This window comes from Rhinopithecus bieti, unplaced genomic scaffold (genome assembly GCF_001698545.2).
Source record: "Rhinopithecus bieti isolate Rb0 unplaced genomic scaffold, ASM169854v2 scaffold_2247, whole genome shotgun sequence".
In the NCBI taxonomy this organism is placed as follows: domain Eukaryota; kingdom Metazoa; phylum Chordata; class Mammalia; order Primates; family Cercopithecidae; genus Rhinopithecus; species Rhinopithecus bieti.
The window spans coordinates 1,484,630-1,500,248 of record NW_016803732.1 but is presented as its reverse complement, the minus strand read 5'-3'; the positions used below and the strand labels follow the sequence as shown (position 1 = coordinate 1,500,248).

The 15,619-nt window shown below is 43.8% G+C and overlaps 1 protein-coding gene across 1 annotated transcript in view; it reads right to left on the bottom strand.

The window, feature by feature from the left end:
• PARP4 (poly(ADP-ribose) polymerase family member 4) overlaps positions 1–15,619 on the bottom strand; it is a 94,972-nt gene that overhangs the window by 50,957 nt on the left and 28,396 nt on the right. The window contains exons 13-17 of the mRNA XM_017852323.1: positions 10,374–10,557; positions 9,986–10,142; positions 7,647–7,771; positions 2,971–3,102; positions 2,108–2,194 (exon numbers count right to left, since the gene is read on the bottom strand). Coding sequence (XP_017707812.1) covers positions 2,108–2,194; positions 2,971–3,102; positions 7,647–7,771; positions 9,986–10,142; positions 10,374–10,557 — 685 coding nt within the window. The remainder of the gene's footprint in view (positions 1–2,107; positions 2,195–2,970; positions 3,103–7,646; positions 7,772–9,985; positions 10,143–10,373; positions 10,558–15,619) is intronic.

Here is a 15,619-nt window from a genome sequence, read left to right as displayed (position 1 = left end):
ATATAAATATATATATAATTTAGATATAAATCCGACCAGATTAGTAATTGTATTACATAAAATGACCTAAACAATACAAAGTGCAGAAACTATCAGATTGGATAAAGCAGCAAAATTCAACAGTATGCTATCTAGATAGTATAGGGTTATGGTGACAAGTCAGTCTAGATGTTTTGAAAAGGAGAAAATCATCAAATGGTCATATAAATTGAAGTCTTGGACACATTGCCATTTAATCTGGCAATGAGGAGGACACAAGTCGTCCTAGGCGGGCACTGCCTTCATCCTTGGTTTCGGCACCACAATTTTCTCTTTATTTTACCATTAAGTATCCTTTTCTGTTACTTCCACACTTAAATATTGGGGATTACAAGCTAGACCTCTATCTTTACAAACAGTATATTAAGAGTTTTAAGACAAATATGTCCAGGTGGCCATGGGAAAATGAAGCCACGGGTCTTTCCTGGGGGGAAGGCAGGAAAAGCTTAGATGGAGGGATTCCTAAGCTAAGACTGTTTGTGTAGAGACAGGATCTTGCTCTGTTGCCCAGGTTGGTGTGTAGTGGTGTTATCAGCTCACTGCAGTCTCAAACTCCTGGACTCAAGTGATCCTCCCGCCTTGGCCTCCCAAAGTGCTGGGATTACAGGTGTTTATGTAACAACACGTGGTATTGTTATGCACCTGGCATATATGGTATTTATATAACAACACATGAACACCATATATTATGATATGAGAACATTATAGTCACAAGATGTCAAACACATTCTGGGAGACCTGAAGGTTTGGGTTAGCAATAGTTCTGATCGGACTTTACCCGCAGGTAGTATCTCTCGTGAAGACTGTTTTCCTGTGGACCATATTCCTAGGGAAATGTGTAAGTATTTAGGAGGAAACATTTACCAACTCACATAGGAGGACAACCTGATAATATTAAGTGGCAGCCTCTCAAATGAACCCCGGGCTTCTATACACACAGTTTGGCCATACATAGAGCTAGCACTGTTAACTGTTCAATCATCACCTCTTCATTGCCTATTCCCATCCTGCAAGTGGATATCTTAGATGTCAAGACCAATAATTTACCCCTTAGATCTATATTAATCTTGAATGTGCCCCTAGCCCCAGCAAACATTAAATTTTCAAAACACCATGGCCATGTGTCACCCTCGGAGGCGATACTCAAACATATGGCCCCATCTGCAAAAGCAACTAAAATACCTGCACTAGAGTTAGACGCTGACTACACGCAGTCTAGCACCTGCCAGAGGCCTCGTGAAAACACCTGATATTGAAGAAAAGTAGTCCAGTCGACCTGCCAGCTGTTCCCGCGTCCACGCTGTCCAGGTCACGTCCCTGCTAAAGCGAATCACCTAAAAGCACAGGAACTGGGCCCAAGCAGGATCCGGCAGAAATGCCTCCCTGCTTTATGATTGGACCATCTGCTGGGTGAGGTTACTTCCAGGAAAACTGTAAATATATCACACTCTTCTTTTTTTTTGAGGCGGAGTTTCCCTCTTGTCGCCCAGGCTGGAGTGCAATGGTGCAATTTTAGCTCACTGCAACCTCTGCCCCGCGGGTTCCAGCAATTCTCCTGCTGTAGCCTCTCCAGTAGCTGGGACTACAGGTGCCTGCCACCACGCCCAGCTAATTTTTATATTTTTAGTAAGATGGAGTTTCACCAAGTTGGCCGGGCTGGTCTCGAATTCCTGCCCTCAGGTGATCCGCCTGCCTCAGCCTCCCTAAGTGCTGGGATTAAGGCGTGAGCCATTGCGCCCGGCCAATGTATCACACTCTTATCAGAAGATGAAAGTTATATACCTCAAATGTTATCGTTTTCTCTATCATTCCTTATGGAAAACTTGGTTCCCAATGACAGGCCTAGCTCTTCCTGTTTGTCTGGAACTATTGATACCGTTTCCTCCTTGGTTCAGGTAAGTCAAATGGGTCTGACTGGCATGGCTTCCCCTTACTTAGAGCAAGTGAAACTCTGGGGCCTACAGCAGTGTAAATTATCTCAGCCTCTAGCATGAATTTCATATTTCAAATCCTGTTCTAACTCTCTTTCCCTTTCCTGTATGCACATGGCATGCACACCAAGCCATACCGGAGCATCCTGACTCATCAGGTAAGCGCCATGGCCCTGGGTCACGGCTTCTCGGTACTCTCGCTGGGCTTCTTCCTTCTCTTTAATCTGGAAAAGATGATTTTTAAATCATTCCTTACATGAAGAGTGACTTCAGACTTTAACGAAGAAAACAACATCAATGTTTATTAAAACTCAGGCAAAACTAAAACTGAGTCTAAGGTGAATGGAAACTTAAATAAAGTGATCATCGAAATGTTCTGGTAAGAACTTGAACCAGGAAAGGCCAGCTAAAGAGAAGTCTCCTTCAGTTGTGATCAAAACATTTCAGAATCAACAGTGAAAAAAATTTTTTTTGGTTGGGAGTTTATGTGGAACAAAACATAATTACTTTAAATTTGGGAAATTGTAGTTTATAATTTTAACTGTGCACTAATCCTTACAATAAACAAAGAATTAATCAACTGTTGTTTCTTTATTTTTTTAGAAAGTTATAATAGCTTTCATTTCACATCGAATCCCTGACCTCAAGTGATCTGCCTGCCTCAGTCTCCCAAAGTGCTGGGATTACAGGCATGAGCCACCGCACCCAGCCCTCTTAAACTTTTCATGCTGAAATCACTCTTGGCACTGTATGCCAAGGCAAAGAATGTGCAAGACACTGAAGACAAAGACTGGACAGATAGGGGTAGAAACCCTTCATCAGGGAGGGATGTTTAAGGGAGGCTCACTGTGCAAGAACTGGTTCTTCAAAGAATATTCTTGTTCTATGATAAGGCTGCTACTCAAGCTTATAGCCATGGGGACTCTGAAAACAAAGATTCTGGGAAATGGAAGCCGACTTTGAAAGCAGAGAGCGGGCACGATGCATCTTCTCGCCTTACCTCTCCAACTATGTGCTTTCCATTGATGAAGGCTTCAAAGCCACACACAGCGGCCTTGTCATCCAAAGGAAAGATGTATTTTGCCTCAATGGGCACATAACTTTTATTTGTGTATGTCTGAAAAACAATGACCTGAAGAAGAAAAAAAGCCATACATCTGATGAGACCACATGGACTACATGTGCAGGAACAAGGACGAATGAAAATGATTTTGCATATTTATTTGAATTTCCTTGAATCTGTATCACGTCCCTCAAATTCCCAACCCTCGCTTCACTTCTGCAATGGAGAGCCAGTGTCATGTGATAAAAGGCACCAGTTCCACGGTTAGGTGGTTCATATATGTCCGACTGGAATAGAAGCCACCTGAAGTGTGTCTTACCAACACTGACTTAGCACAAGCAATATAGCTCTTGTTAAGACGGCTGGAAAATTGCCCCTTTTGAGTTGTGGACTTTGATGCCTCCTTAGTGCCATGTTGGCTGGAAACGATTCCAGAATAGTCCTTCTATCCTATCGGCTCTCAGGACTTGGCATTTCCTCCTGGGGACCTCTCTGTGGCTTTCCCTCTCTCCATACAGCCCTCATCTAGCTCCTCATCTCTCTAAGCCTTGGTTCTTCCAGAAGCAAGTCTTCTCTACTCCTCTCTGTTGTCTGTATTATCTAATTAATCTTTCCAACAGACTGTTTTCATCACTCCTTCACTCAGGAAAAGGCGGGAGTCTTTAAATATTTGAAAATTAAGAAAAAACTCAGAAAATTAATAAACAGTAAGATTTTAAACATGTGACAATAATAAGGCAAAAATATTTAATGATCTGTAATCAATAATCCAGGGAAGAGACAAAACTGAAAAACTAAAAGAAAATCTAACTTATTTGAAAACATTGTCCACACCTGGATTTGCTGCAAGCTGGGCTGCCCCTAGGGTGTGTAGGGTGCCAGGCAAAATTGTTCAAGGAGTCCTTGTTAATATAAGCAATTTGAGTCTCCCCACATCAGCAGGTCAGCACCCTCCTGGAGACAGAATCTCCTGCCATCCTGCAAACGAACACCTCGCTGGCCAGTGGGTAGGATTCCTGGAATCCCGGTCTGGCTAGCCACCCAAGATGAGGCAAAGGTGTGTCCTGGAGTTTCCCAGTGATCTGGGCTACGCTGCATGCAATGAATGGTTAGAGTGTGCCTGGCGGGGAGGCACCGGGACTGGGGCCCACCTAGCACTCACTGGGAGGATGTCAGACACTGTCCCCTTGACTGTGCATGGAACTCCTTCTCACCCTCTCTTGGATTTCCCCAGTTTTACCAAACCCTCAAAGGCACGTATGCTTGCCCTGAGTCTGATAATCAGGATCACTATCTAATTGTACTTGGTGGAGACTGATGTTTCTTCATTTGCAGTAGCTGTCCTGCCTGTTCTAGTTAGCAGACCTGCCTTTGCGCACGAGTCCCCAGACATCAGGCCTGTGTCAGCTGCACCCTCTTTGTATATCACACTGTGTGGCTAGGCACTCACAAAGGTCAGTAATTTTAGATAATGATAATAAAAGTATTTTTACCTGGCCTTAGAACAGAAACTAATATAATGTAACAAATTTTGACATCTTAATTTTCTTCTATTAGATAAACCCATTATGTAACTAAGCTTAACATTATTAATTTATTCCAAGAAGGGTCAAAATGTATGTGCCATGCACATATAAGAATCTACACCCCAGCCTCTGCTTGGATACTCAAGCTCAGTCTACAATCTGGCTGTTTCATCATAAAATGAGTGAGAAAGTCACTGCTAAATAGAGAGCTATTTTGTGGCAAACTTCCCCAGGGAACAGGCCTCTTCGGGTTTGAAATAACAAATGGTACAAGTTATCTAATCCCAAATAAGGCATGGAGCACACACGCCTCTCCATGTAACCTAGTTATACTTTGTTTTGCATGTAAAAATAATGCCCTAAGTCCTTTATATTTATTAGATCCAATAGCCACAACACTGATGGGCAGGTATTATTGTTTCCATTTTACACATGAGGAAAACGTGGCAAAGAAGTAACTTTCCCAAACTCACAGCACTATAAAGATAATTTAATAAGGTAGGGTTTGTTTCTTCTCTTTCAACAACCTGGTTTTTTTGGTTGGTTGGTTGTTTTGAGACAGGGTCTCCCTCTATCACCCAGGTTGGAGTTCAGTGGTGCGATCTTGGCTCATTGCAACCTCGACCTCCTCCAACCTGCCCTCCTGTGACTTTGCCCATTCTAGTAATGGCAAGTCATCCTCCCATCTCAACCTCCCAAGTAGATGGGGCTACAGGTGTACACCACTGTGCTCAGCCAATTTTTGTGGAGATGGGGTTTCTCCATGTTCCCCAGACTGGTCTGGAACTCCTGAGCTGAAGCAATCCTCCTGCCTCGGCCTCCCTCCCAACGTCCTGGGATCACAGGCATGAACCACCGCACCCGGCCACCACCCTGGTATTTATGATAGCAAAATGTTTATATTTTAATAGCTAACAAAGATTTGGGAGAACAGTAGAATTCATCTCTCTCTGGGAAGAAAGTGCTTTGATCACAGCCTGGCACAACATAAGGGCAATATACATGTTTATTACATAGAAATGTTAAATAAATAAGGGCATAATAAAGTTCTAAATTGAGTCTTCAGAGATATTTCGATAAAAGTAAAATTCAGAACGGTTTACCAGGAAAGTCTTTTCAACAATATTTCCTATTTATGCAATAAAACATAGAGAAGGATGTAGAGAAGGAAGCAGTTCCAGCAATTCCCCTCTCCCAGCTCACCAGGCTTCCCTCCTGCACTGACTCCCACATATGGTGGTGTTTCTTGCGTCTTCAACCCCCACTGCTCTTCAGCTGCTGTCTCATCTCCCCTCTGTCTCCCAATTCTTCCTCCCATTCTGTCTTGAACTTACTCTGATCAGCCTTTCATCCCCACCACACCATCAAAAGGCAAACAATCTCATTGCTAAATCCAATGGTCTCATTGCTAAATCCAGTGGTCAGGGCTGGGTTGTTATTCATGAGACCCACCAGCAGCCTTTTCTCCCCTCCCTGTTCAGCTGCCCTCGTGTGTCTCCACAGCCGCCCTCCTGGTCTCCATGGCTGACCCAGTCTCCTCCCCTACCTCTCCATGTTGGCCTCTGTTATCTACTGATTCTCTGGGTGTTTAATCTGGGCTCATGACTTTAAACACTACCTGAATGCTGCTGACTCCCCACTTGTAAGTCCAGCTTGGGTCTCCTCCCTGGTCCTATGTAGTCACAAGACCTGCTTGGCCAAAGATAAACTCCGGCTGGCCCCCAACCTGCCCTCCTGTGACTTTGCCCGTTCTAGTAAATGCAAATATGATCCTTCTAGTTATTCAGGGCAAACACCCTGCTGTCATCCTGGACCACTGTCTTTCTCTCGTGTCCTGTCCCCATCAGCAAATCTGACTGGCTCTGCCCTCAGGCCTTGGCAGACTCCATCACTTCCTACACCCCCACTGCACACATTATTCTCCACATCACCAGGTCCCTTAACTGAATTGTCAATCAATCATCTCCTCTACGTGATGTGACGTTGCGCCCGCTGTGTCCCCTTCAGAACTGAGACTGCTAGGAGTGTCAGCTGTGGGGCGCCTCCCCAGGAACCATCCTCAGCCAAAGACAAACTGCCTTAGCCAAGGTTCTGACCCCTCCCTGGAGCAGCCCATATCCCAGGACTGGCCCCAGTGGGGCTACAAAGCCCAGCCCTCTTGCCTTGATTCAGACCTTCTCTCAAGGACCACTCTGGCCCAGAGCTTCCCCCAGGATCATCTGAGGACTCTGTTGTCTCCTTGGCCACAACCTGCCTCCCTCACTCCCTCACAGGTGCAGCTCCCACAGGCTTCCTGAAAACAAATTCCATCCAGAGTCTGCTTTCCAGGGAACATGACCTAACAGTTCTCCCACTGGTCCTCTTCCTACTGTTCCCAACATGGTGGCCAGAGTGAGCCAGTTAAAACAGGTCTGTTCATGTCATTCCTCTGCCAAACATCTAGAAGCTTCCATTTCACTCACAGTCAAAGACAGCATGACCTGTGTGCTGATGTGAGAGCCCCTCACCTCTCTGACTCAGTCCTCATGCAGTCTCCCCTTTCCACCCCACTGCAGCCACAGTGCGTCTCCTTGGCGTGCCTGGACCAGATCCGCCTCCTTCCCACCTCAGAGCCTTGGCATGTGATGTTGCCGCTGCCTGGAATAAGCATCCTCCGATGTCCACACGGTTTAGCCCCCACTTCCTTCAGGTCTGTATGCAGGTGTCACCTTCTCAGGGAGGCCTCCTCAGCCATTCTGTTTACAGGTTCAAAGGCCCCGTCTTTCACAGCTCCTATCCCCTCCTGCTTTCATTTTTCTCTTCAGCCCCTGTCACCATCTAACGTGTCATGTGTTTCATTCTTTCATCATGGTTACTGCCTATTCCCCCACATAGTGTGTGCTCCACAAGGGCAGAGCTCTGGTATTGTGCATTGCTGGATGCTCAGAGCCTAGCTAGGCCCTGGCACGGAGTGCTCAGTGAATAGCTTTTGAATAAATGAATTTTAGAAATGTATCTATTCCCTTTAGCTCATGCAACTGCAATCAAATTCTCATGTATGGTTTACATCCATGTAGTTTAAGTGTCATAAAGCCACAGAAAACATACCTGGGCTACAGTGTCTATGATTCTACCCTTGATGTTGACATCTTCCAGAGGAACCAAGTTCCCAGAGGCGTCCTGGAGGCCGGCCTTGGTGCTGCTGGAAGTTTTGACATCTGGTAACTGGTAATCTAAACGTTAAAAATGTTACCATTAGCTTTCAAAACCATCCCTGTCTATGTTTGTTGTCTTGATCTTTATTCCTTCTCCATACCTTCATGCATTATATTTTAGGGAAATTGGACAAATAGCATTTTATGATTTTCAACAGCCAATTCTGAAAAGCAAGTGAACCCACATTAGAAAAATGGGAGGTGCCTTCTTTTTTTTTTTTTTGAGACAGCGTCTCACTCTGTTACCCAGGTGGGAGTGCAGTGGCACAATCTCTGCTCACAGCAGACTCATCCTGTCCGGCTCTGGTGATCCTCCCGTCTCAGCCTCCTGAGTAGCTGGGACTATAGGCATGCACCACCATGCCCAGCTAAATTTTTGGTATGTTTTATAGAGATAAGGTTTAGCCATGTTGCCCAGGCTGGTCTCGAACACCTGGACTCAAGGGATCTACCTGCCTTGACCTCCCAAAGTGCTGGGACTATGGGTGTGAGCCACGATACATGGCCTGCCTTTTTTTTTTTTTTTTTTTTTTTTTTTTTTTTTTAAAGACCCCTTCTGCTTAAAATTCTTTTTCTTCTTTCTTCTTTTTTTTTTTTTTTTTTTTGGTAGAGATGGGAGTCTCACTATGTTGCCCAGGCTGGTTTTGAACTCTTATGCTCAAGTAATCCTCCTGCCTCAGCCTCTCAAGTATCTGGGACTACAGGCATGTGCTCTTCTGCCTTTTGAATGTAGAGACTTTGGGGTGTCCTATTGAAAACATAGCATTACTTGACATGCATTTAAACACACACACAAATACACAGAGGTCTTCAGACTGTGTCAAGTGTGGCTGAAGCCTGAATCCAGGTGTCTGCATTCCCTGGCTTGTAGTGTGGAAGGGCTCAGTCACTATTATTTATGGTGCCACACAAGCATTTTGGGATGGCATGAAACAACATAGATTTTCAGTCCAAGGAAGACTGAATCAACTCCTACGGCACATATTGAAAAACGTTCACATCCTATTCTAAAGTGGTACAAACATACAGATAAGGTTAGGAAATAAAAATGCATAGTGTCTTGCCAGATGTTTCCCTTAATGACTCCCAGAGAAAACACTGGAGTCACCTCTGAACACACATGCATTTCTGACAACAAATAATTTGAGCACAGTCAAAAATGTTACTGTGTTCTTCCAGTCCTACTAATTAACACCGTCATTGTTTGGGCTCATGATACTCTGAGAAGTTTATGCTGGCACTACTACGGCTAACACGTACACCACGCATGACAATTTACTCAGTGCCTCCAGTTTCCCCTTCCGCCCTTACAGCAATTCTGTCATGCAGGTACTGCTCTCATTCCCATCGGAGAGAAGGTGGAGCGCAAAAGGTCATGCAGTTTCAAGACTGCAGGGCGGCAGGGCGACACTGAAACCCCGGGCTTCCTGATTCTACAGTGGCTCTGCTGTCTGTTCTACCCACCCCATTACACTTTCTGCACCATGACATCTTAGCAAGGTTCCACAGGATTTAGCCTTGGCTATTCCTGAAGGGAATAAGCTCAACTTCAGTGTGTTAATAAAGTCACATGGAATTTTGAGATTGCTTAACCTTCCTCAAGCATCCTGGTTTTTATGTATGCAAGATAAAAAAGGAAATGAGGCTGGCCATGGTGGCTCATATCTGTAATCCCAGCACTTTGGGATACCAAGGCAGGAGGATTGCTTGAGGCCAGGAATTTCAGGACAGCCTAGGCAACACAGTGAGACCTTGTCTCTAAAAAAAAAAAAAAACAAACAAAAGTCATGGAGAGCAGTCTTAACTACTTGGGAGCTTGAGTCAGGAGGATCATTGGAACCCAGGAGTCTGAGACTGCAATGCGCTTTGATCACACACTGTACTCCAGCCTGGGGGACAGAGTGAGACTTTGTCTCAAAACAAAGAAAAGAAAAGAAAAGAAAAGAAAAGAAAAGAAAAGAAAAGAAAAGAAAAGAAAAGAAAAGAAAAGAAAAGAAAGAAATACATGTATTTTAAAATTAAGTGCTTTATTTTGATATTAGGCAGAGGAGTTTCACTGATGTTAACACTGAGAGAAATTTGTGGGAAACTATTCTGAGACTGAAAGGAAATGAAATACTTATGGATGAGGTCATAGATATAACAAATGCAAATATACATTCCATTGAAAATATAACATTTGAGGTCTATAAACATAATAACATAAAACAGCATTCAAGAAAATTGTCCTACCTTCAACCTTTGAAAAATCTGAAAACTCAGGTCTGTATTCCTCTAATTCAGTACGATTACTAGGATGAAAGTCCTTTATTTGATCTCCAGGCATGGAAAATTTAATAATATATTTCATTTTAACCTGATTGGTTTTATACACAACAAATTCATCATCCTAGAGCAAACAAAAATCAGTAGGTGATTAAGAACAATAGCAACAAAAAATCTGTTTTGGCAGATGTTTTCATAAAAGCATGTTTGCTAATTTAGAAAATGTTGAATTCATACAGTAAATATTTAACCGTTATTTAAACTTAAGCATATTTAATGAAAACAGGAGCAAAAAACTGAGGCTCCTCTTAGAGCATTCAAGACCCTCTTTGCTTGTTCCTTAATATAAAAATACCTCAAAGTCTGTGGTGACAGAGGCTGTTTGTGAAACTCCGTGCACACTGTCGTAGCCTGGTGGAGCTTCAGTGAAGGAAAAGTCCTTCTTGTGTAAGTCCATACACTTTCCGAGGGCTACGTCACAAATGAGCAGGAGTCTGGTGCCATCTGTCTCTCCCGGGTGTGAGTACTTGATACTTGCACTGAATGCGAAAGGAAATAAACACATATTTATAGCTTACAGTGACTTGTTAATAACATATTATTGCATAAACAGGAAATATTATTGAAAAGACTTTCCTGGTAAACTGTTCTAAATTTTCCTGTTATTGAAATATCTCCAAAGACTCAATTTAGAACTTTACTATGCACTTATTTATTTAATATTTCTTCTATTTTTAGACAGAATCTTGCTCTGTTACTCAGGCTAGAGTGCAATGGCACGATCATAGCTCACTGCAGTCTCAAACTCCTGGGCTCAACTGATCCTCCTATCTCAGCCCCCTGAGTAGCTGGGACTACAGATGTGCACCACACCTAGCTAACTTTTAAAATTTTTTGCAAAGATGAGGTCTGACTATGTTTCCCAGGCTGGTCTTGAACTCCTGGGCTCAAGTGATCCTCCCTCCTCAGCCTCCCAAAGTGCTGGGATGACAGGCATGAGCAACCATGCCTGGCCTGTTTCACATTTCTATGTGACAAACCTGTATATTGCCCTTATGTTGTGCTAGCTAGTGCTCAAAGCCCTGTTTCCAGAGGGAAATGAATTCCACTATTCTCCTAAATCTTTGTTAGCTACTAAAATATACACATTTTGCTATCATAAACACCAGGGTGGTAAAGAGAAAGAAAACTCACCACCTTATTAATTAGGAAAAAGTATATTTAATTATCTGCACTAAAGCTCGGAAAGGAGTAAGAACTGTGGGTACCAAGTGAATAAGAACCGGTCAAAGGGAAAGACAAGCTCTCACAAAGCCTCCTGAATGGAAAAACAAACATTTCAAATGACATCCAAATGAGAAACGCTGTTTTATCTTTCTTCAGGAATCAGCAACTTTAATAAGGCAACTCTTGCTATTGGAAGCACAGACAAGGACACACGTTTGGGGACAACATTTTAGAGATGCATCTCTGTTTTTTAAAGATTAAGTTCAAGTATGGCCAGACGACCCTTCTTTGTTTCACTCACTGAAAAAAAAAATCAGTCCCCCCATTCCTTCTATAACCCTCTGCCTCTTTGGAAGGCTCTTTTTCTGCAACTTACAAGCATGCTTCCTTCCTTTTCATTAAACCCCACTCTGGACTTCTCCCTGGAGCTCTCTCTATTCCTTCCTGTCTCACCACATTCTGGCAGAGGGCTGCCAGCGACCGTCTCTTCTGGCTCATTTACTCCTCAATCCAGTGCTATTTGGCTCAGTTCACATCTAAAAAATTTTACTTTGATATATTGTGCATAGCAAAACACATTTATGACATACATATTTAAAGACTAATAAGATAAATCTCCATATAGCTACCACTCAACTTAAGAACTAGAACATCCCTAAAACTTCTATGCTGCCTCATAGCTCACCTTCTCTTCCACCCAGAGGTCATTTGATCACTATCTTGATTTTTGTGTATATTATTTTCTCTTTTTTTCCCATGTGGAATTTATTCCATAAGGAGCCACAGAGGGGATCCTGGGTAGGTTTGAGAGATTTTACTGTGTTCCTTTTTATAACAGTTTTCTCTTGTGTGTGTGTGTGTGTGTGTGTGTTTTTTTTTGAGACGGAGTCTCGCTCTGTCACCCAGGCTGGAGTGCAGTGGCCAGATCTCGGCTCACTGCAAGCTCCGCCTCCCAGGTTTATGCCATTCTCCTGCCTCAGCTTCCTGAGTAGCTGGGGCTACAGGCGCCCACCACCGCGCCTGGCCAGTTTTTTTGTATTTTTCAGTAGAGACGGGGTGTCACCGTGTTAGCTGGGATGGTCTTGATCTCCTGACCTCGTGATCCACCTGTCTCGGCCACCCAAAGTGCAGGGATAACAGGCTTGAGCCACCGCGCCCGGCCGTGTGTGTTTTTTGAAACAGGGTCTTGCACTCTTTCACCCAAGTGCAGTGGTGCAATCACAGCTCTCTGCAGCCTCAGGCAATCCTCCCACCTCAGTCTCCTGAGGCTGGGCCTACTGGTGTGCACCACTGTGCCTGGCTAATTTTTTAAAACATTTTTGTAGCTATGGGGGTCTCACTGTGTTGCCCAGGCTGGTCTTGAACTCTTGGCCTCAAGCAATTCTTCCACCTTGGTCTCCCAAAGGGTTAGGATTACTGGCTCGAGCCACTGTGCCTGGCCTATTTTCTTTCATAGTATTAATGCAAAGATTTATGTCTCTCAACAATGTAATGTATACTTCTGCTTGTTTTCGAGCCTTGCACATACAGGCATACCTTATTTTATTGCACTTTGCAGATATTCCCTTTTTTTTTTTTTTTTTAAACAAATTGAAGGTTTGTGGCAACTCAACCTTGTTGAGCATGGTCTACTGGTGCCATTTTTTTTTTTTAACAGCATGTGCTTCCTTTGTGTCTCTGTGTCTCATTTTGGTAATTCTCTCAATGTTTCAAACCTTTTCATTTTTATTATAGTTGTAATGGCAATATGTGATCAATGATCTGTGATGCTACTATTGAAATTGTTTTAGGTGCAACGAACTGTGCCCACATAAGGTGGCGAGCCTGGTAAATGTTTTGTGTGTTCTGACTACTCCAATGACCAGTGGTTTCCTCATCTCTCTCCTTCTTCTCTGGCCTCCCTATTCCCTGAGACACAACAATATTGAAATTAGGCCAATTAATAATAACCCTACAGTGGCCTCTAAGTGTTCAAGTGAAAGAAAGGGTTGTACATCTTTCACTTTAAATCAAAAGCTAGAAATGACTAAGCTTGGTGAGGAAGGCATGCTGAAAACCAAGACAGGCTGAAAGCTAGGCCTCTTGTGGCAAACAGTTATCCAAGTGGTGAATGTAAAGAAACAATTTTTGAAGGAAATTAAAAGTGCTGCTCCAGTGAACATAGGAATGATAAGAAAGCAAAACAGCCTTATTGCCGATATGAAGAAAATTCTAATGGTCTGCATAGAAGATCAAACCAGCCACAGCATTCTCCTAAGCCAAAGCCTAATCCAGAGCAAGGCCCCAACTCTGTTCAATTCTACGAAGGCTCAGAGAGGTGAGGAAACCACAGAAGGAAGGCTTGAAGCTAGCAGAAGTTGTCTGAGGTTTAAGGAAAGAAGCCATCTCCATAACATAACAATGCAAGGTGAACCAGCCAAAGCCGATGTAGAAGCTGCAGCAAGTTCTCCAGAAGATCTAGCTAAGATCACGGATGCAGGTGGCTTCACTAAGCAACAGATTTTCCATGTAGACAAAACAGCCTTCTATTGGAAGAAAATGCCATCTAGGACTTCCACAGCTAGAGAAGTCAATGGCTGGCTTCAAAGCTTCAGACAACAGGATAACTCTTGTCAGGGGCTAAGGCAGCTGGTGACTATAAGCTGAAGCCAGTGCTCACCTACCATTCCACAAATCCTAGGGCCCTTAAGAATTGTGCTGAATCTACTCTTTCGGTGCTCTATGCATGGAACAACAAAACCTGGATGACAGCACATCTGTTTACAGAACAGTTTATTGAATTTTAAGCCCAATATAGAGATCTACTGCTCAACAAAAAAGGTTCTTTTCAAAATACGACTGCTCACTGGCAAAGTGCCTAGTCATCCAAGAGCTCTGATGGAGAGGTACAAGGAGCTTGTTGTTTTCATGCCTGCTAACACAATTTCCATTATGCAGCCATGGATCAAGGAGTAATTTCAGCTTTCAAGTCTTATTATTTAAGAAATACATTTTGGGCTGCGCGGAGTGGCTCACGCCTATAATCCCAGCACTTTGGGAGGCCAAGGTGGGCAGATTACCTGAGGTCAGGAGTTTGAGACCAGCCTGCCCAATATGAGGAAACCCAGTCTTTACTGAAGACACAAAAATTAGCCGGGCGTGGTGGCAGGCACCTGTAATCCCAGCTACTCAGGAGGCTGAGACAGGAGAATCGCTTGAACCCGGGAGGCAGAGGTTGCAGCGAGCCGAGATCATGCCATTGCACTCCAGCCTGAGCAACAAGAGCAAACTCCATCTCCAATCTCCAAAAAAAAAAAAAAAAAGAAAAGAAATACATGTTGGCCAGGTATGCCTGTAATCACAGGAGTCTGAGGCGGGATGATCACTTGAGTCCGGCAGTTTGAGGTTCCTGGGAGCTATGTTCGCATCTTACTGTACTCTCACCTGGGCAATAATGGAGCAAGACCCCCAACTCTAAAGAGAAAAAAATACATTTTGTAAGGCCATAGCTGCCATAGACAGTGATTCCTCCAATGGATCTGGACAAAGTACATTGAAAACCTTCTGAAAAGGACTCCCTATTCTCCTTGCCCTTAAGACCATTTGATGAGTTATGAGAGGAGGTCAGCATATCAGTGTTAACAGGGATTTGGAAGAAGTTTATTCTAACTACCTTGGGTGACTTTGAGGGGTTCAAACTTCAGTGGAGGAAGTCACTAGAGATGTGGCAGAAGGAGCAGGAGAACTGGAATTAGAACTGGAGCCTGAAGATGGGACTGAATTGCTGCAATCTCAGATCAAACTTGAGTGAATGTGGAGTTGCTTCTCATGAACGAGTGAAGAAAGTGGTTTCTTGAGATGGAATCCATTCCTGGTGAAGATGTTGTGAACATTGTTGAACTGACAACAAAGAATTCTGAATATTATATGAACTAGTGGATAAAGCAGCAGCAGTGTTTGAGATAACTGACTCCAATTTTCAAGGAAGTTCTACGGTAGGTAAATGCTATCAAATAGCATCTCATACTACAGAGAAATCTTTCATGAAAGGAAGAGTCGATTGCTGAAGCAAACTTCATTGTTGTCTTGTTTTAAGAAATTGCGGGCCGGGCGCAGTGGCTCACGCCTGTAATCCCAGCACTTTGGGAGGCCGAGACGGGCGGATCACGAGGTCAGGAGATCAAGACCATCCTGGCTAACACGGTGAAACCCCGTCTCTACTAAAAAAAATACAAAAAACTAGCCGGGCAAGGTGGCGGGCATCTGTAGACCCAGCTACTCGGGAGGCTGAGGCAGGAGAATGGCGTGAACCCAGGAGGCGGAGCTTGCAGTGAGCTGAGATCCGGCCACTGCACTCCAGCCTGGGCGACAGAGCGAGACTCCGTCTCAAAAAAA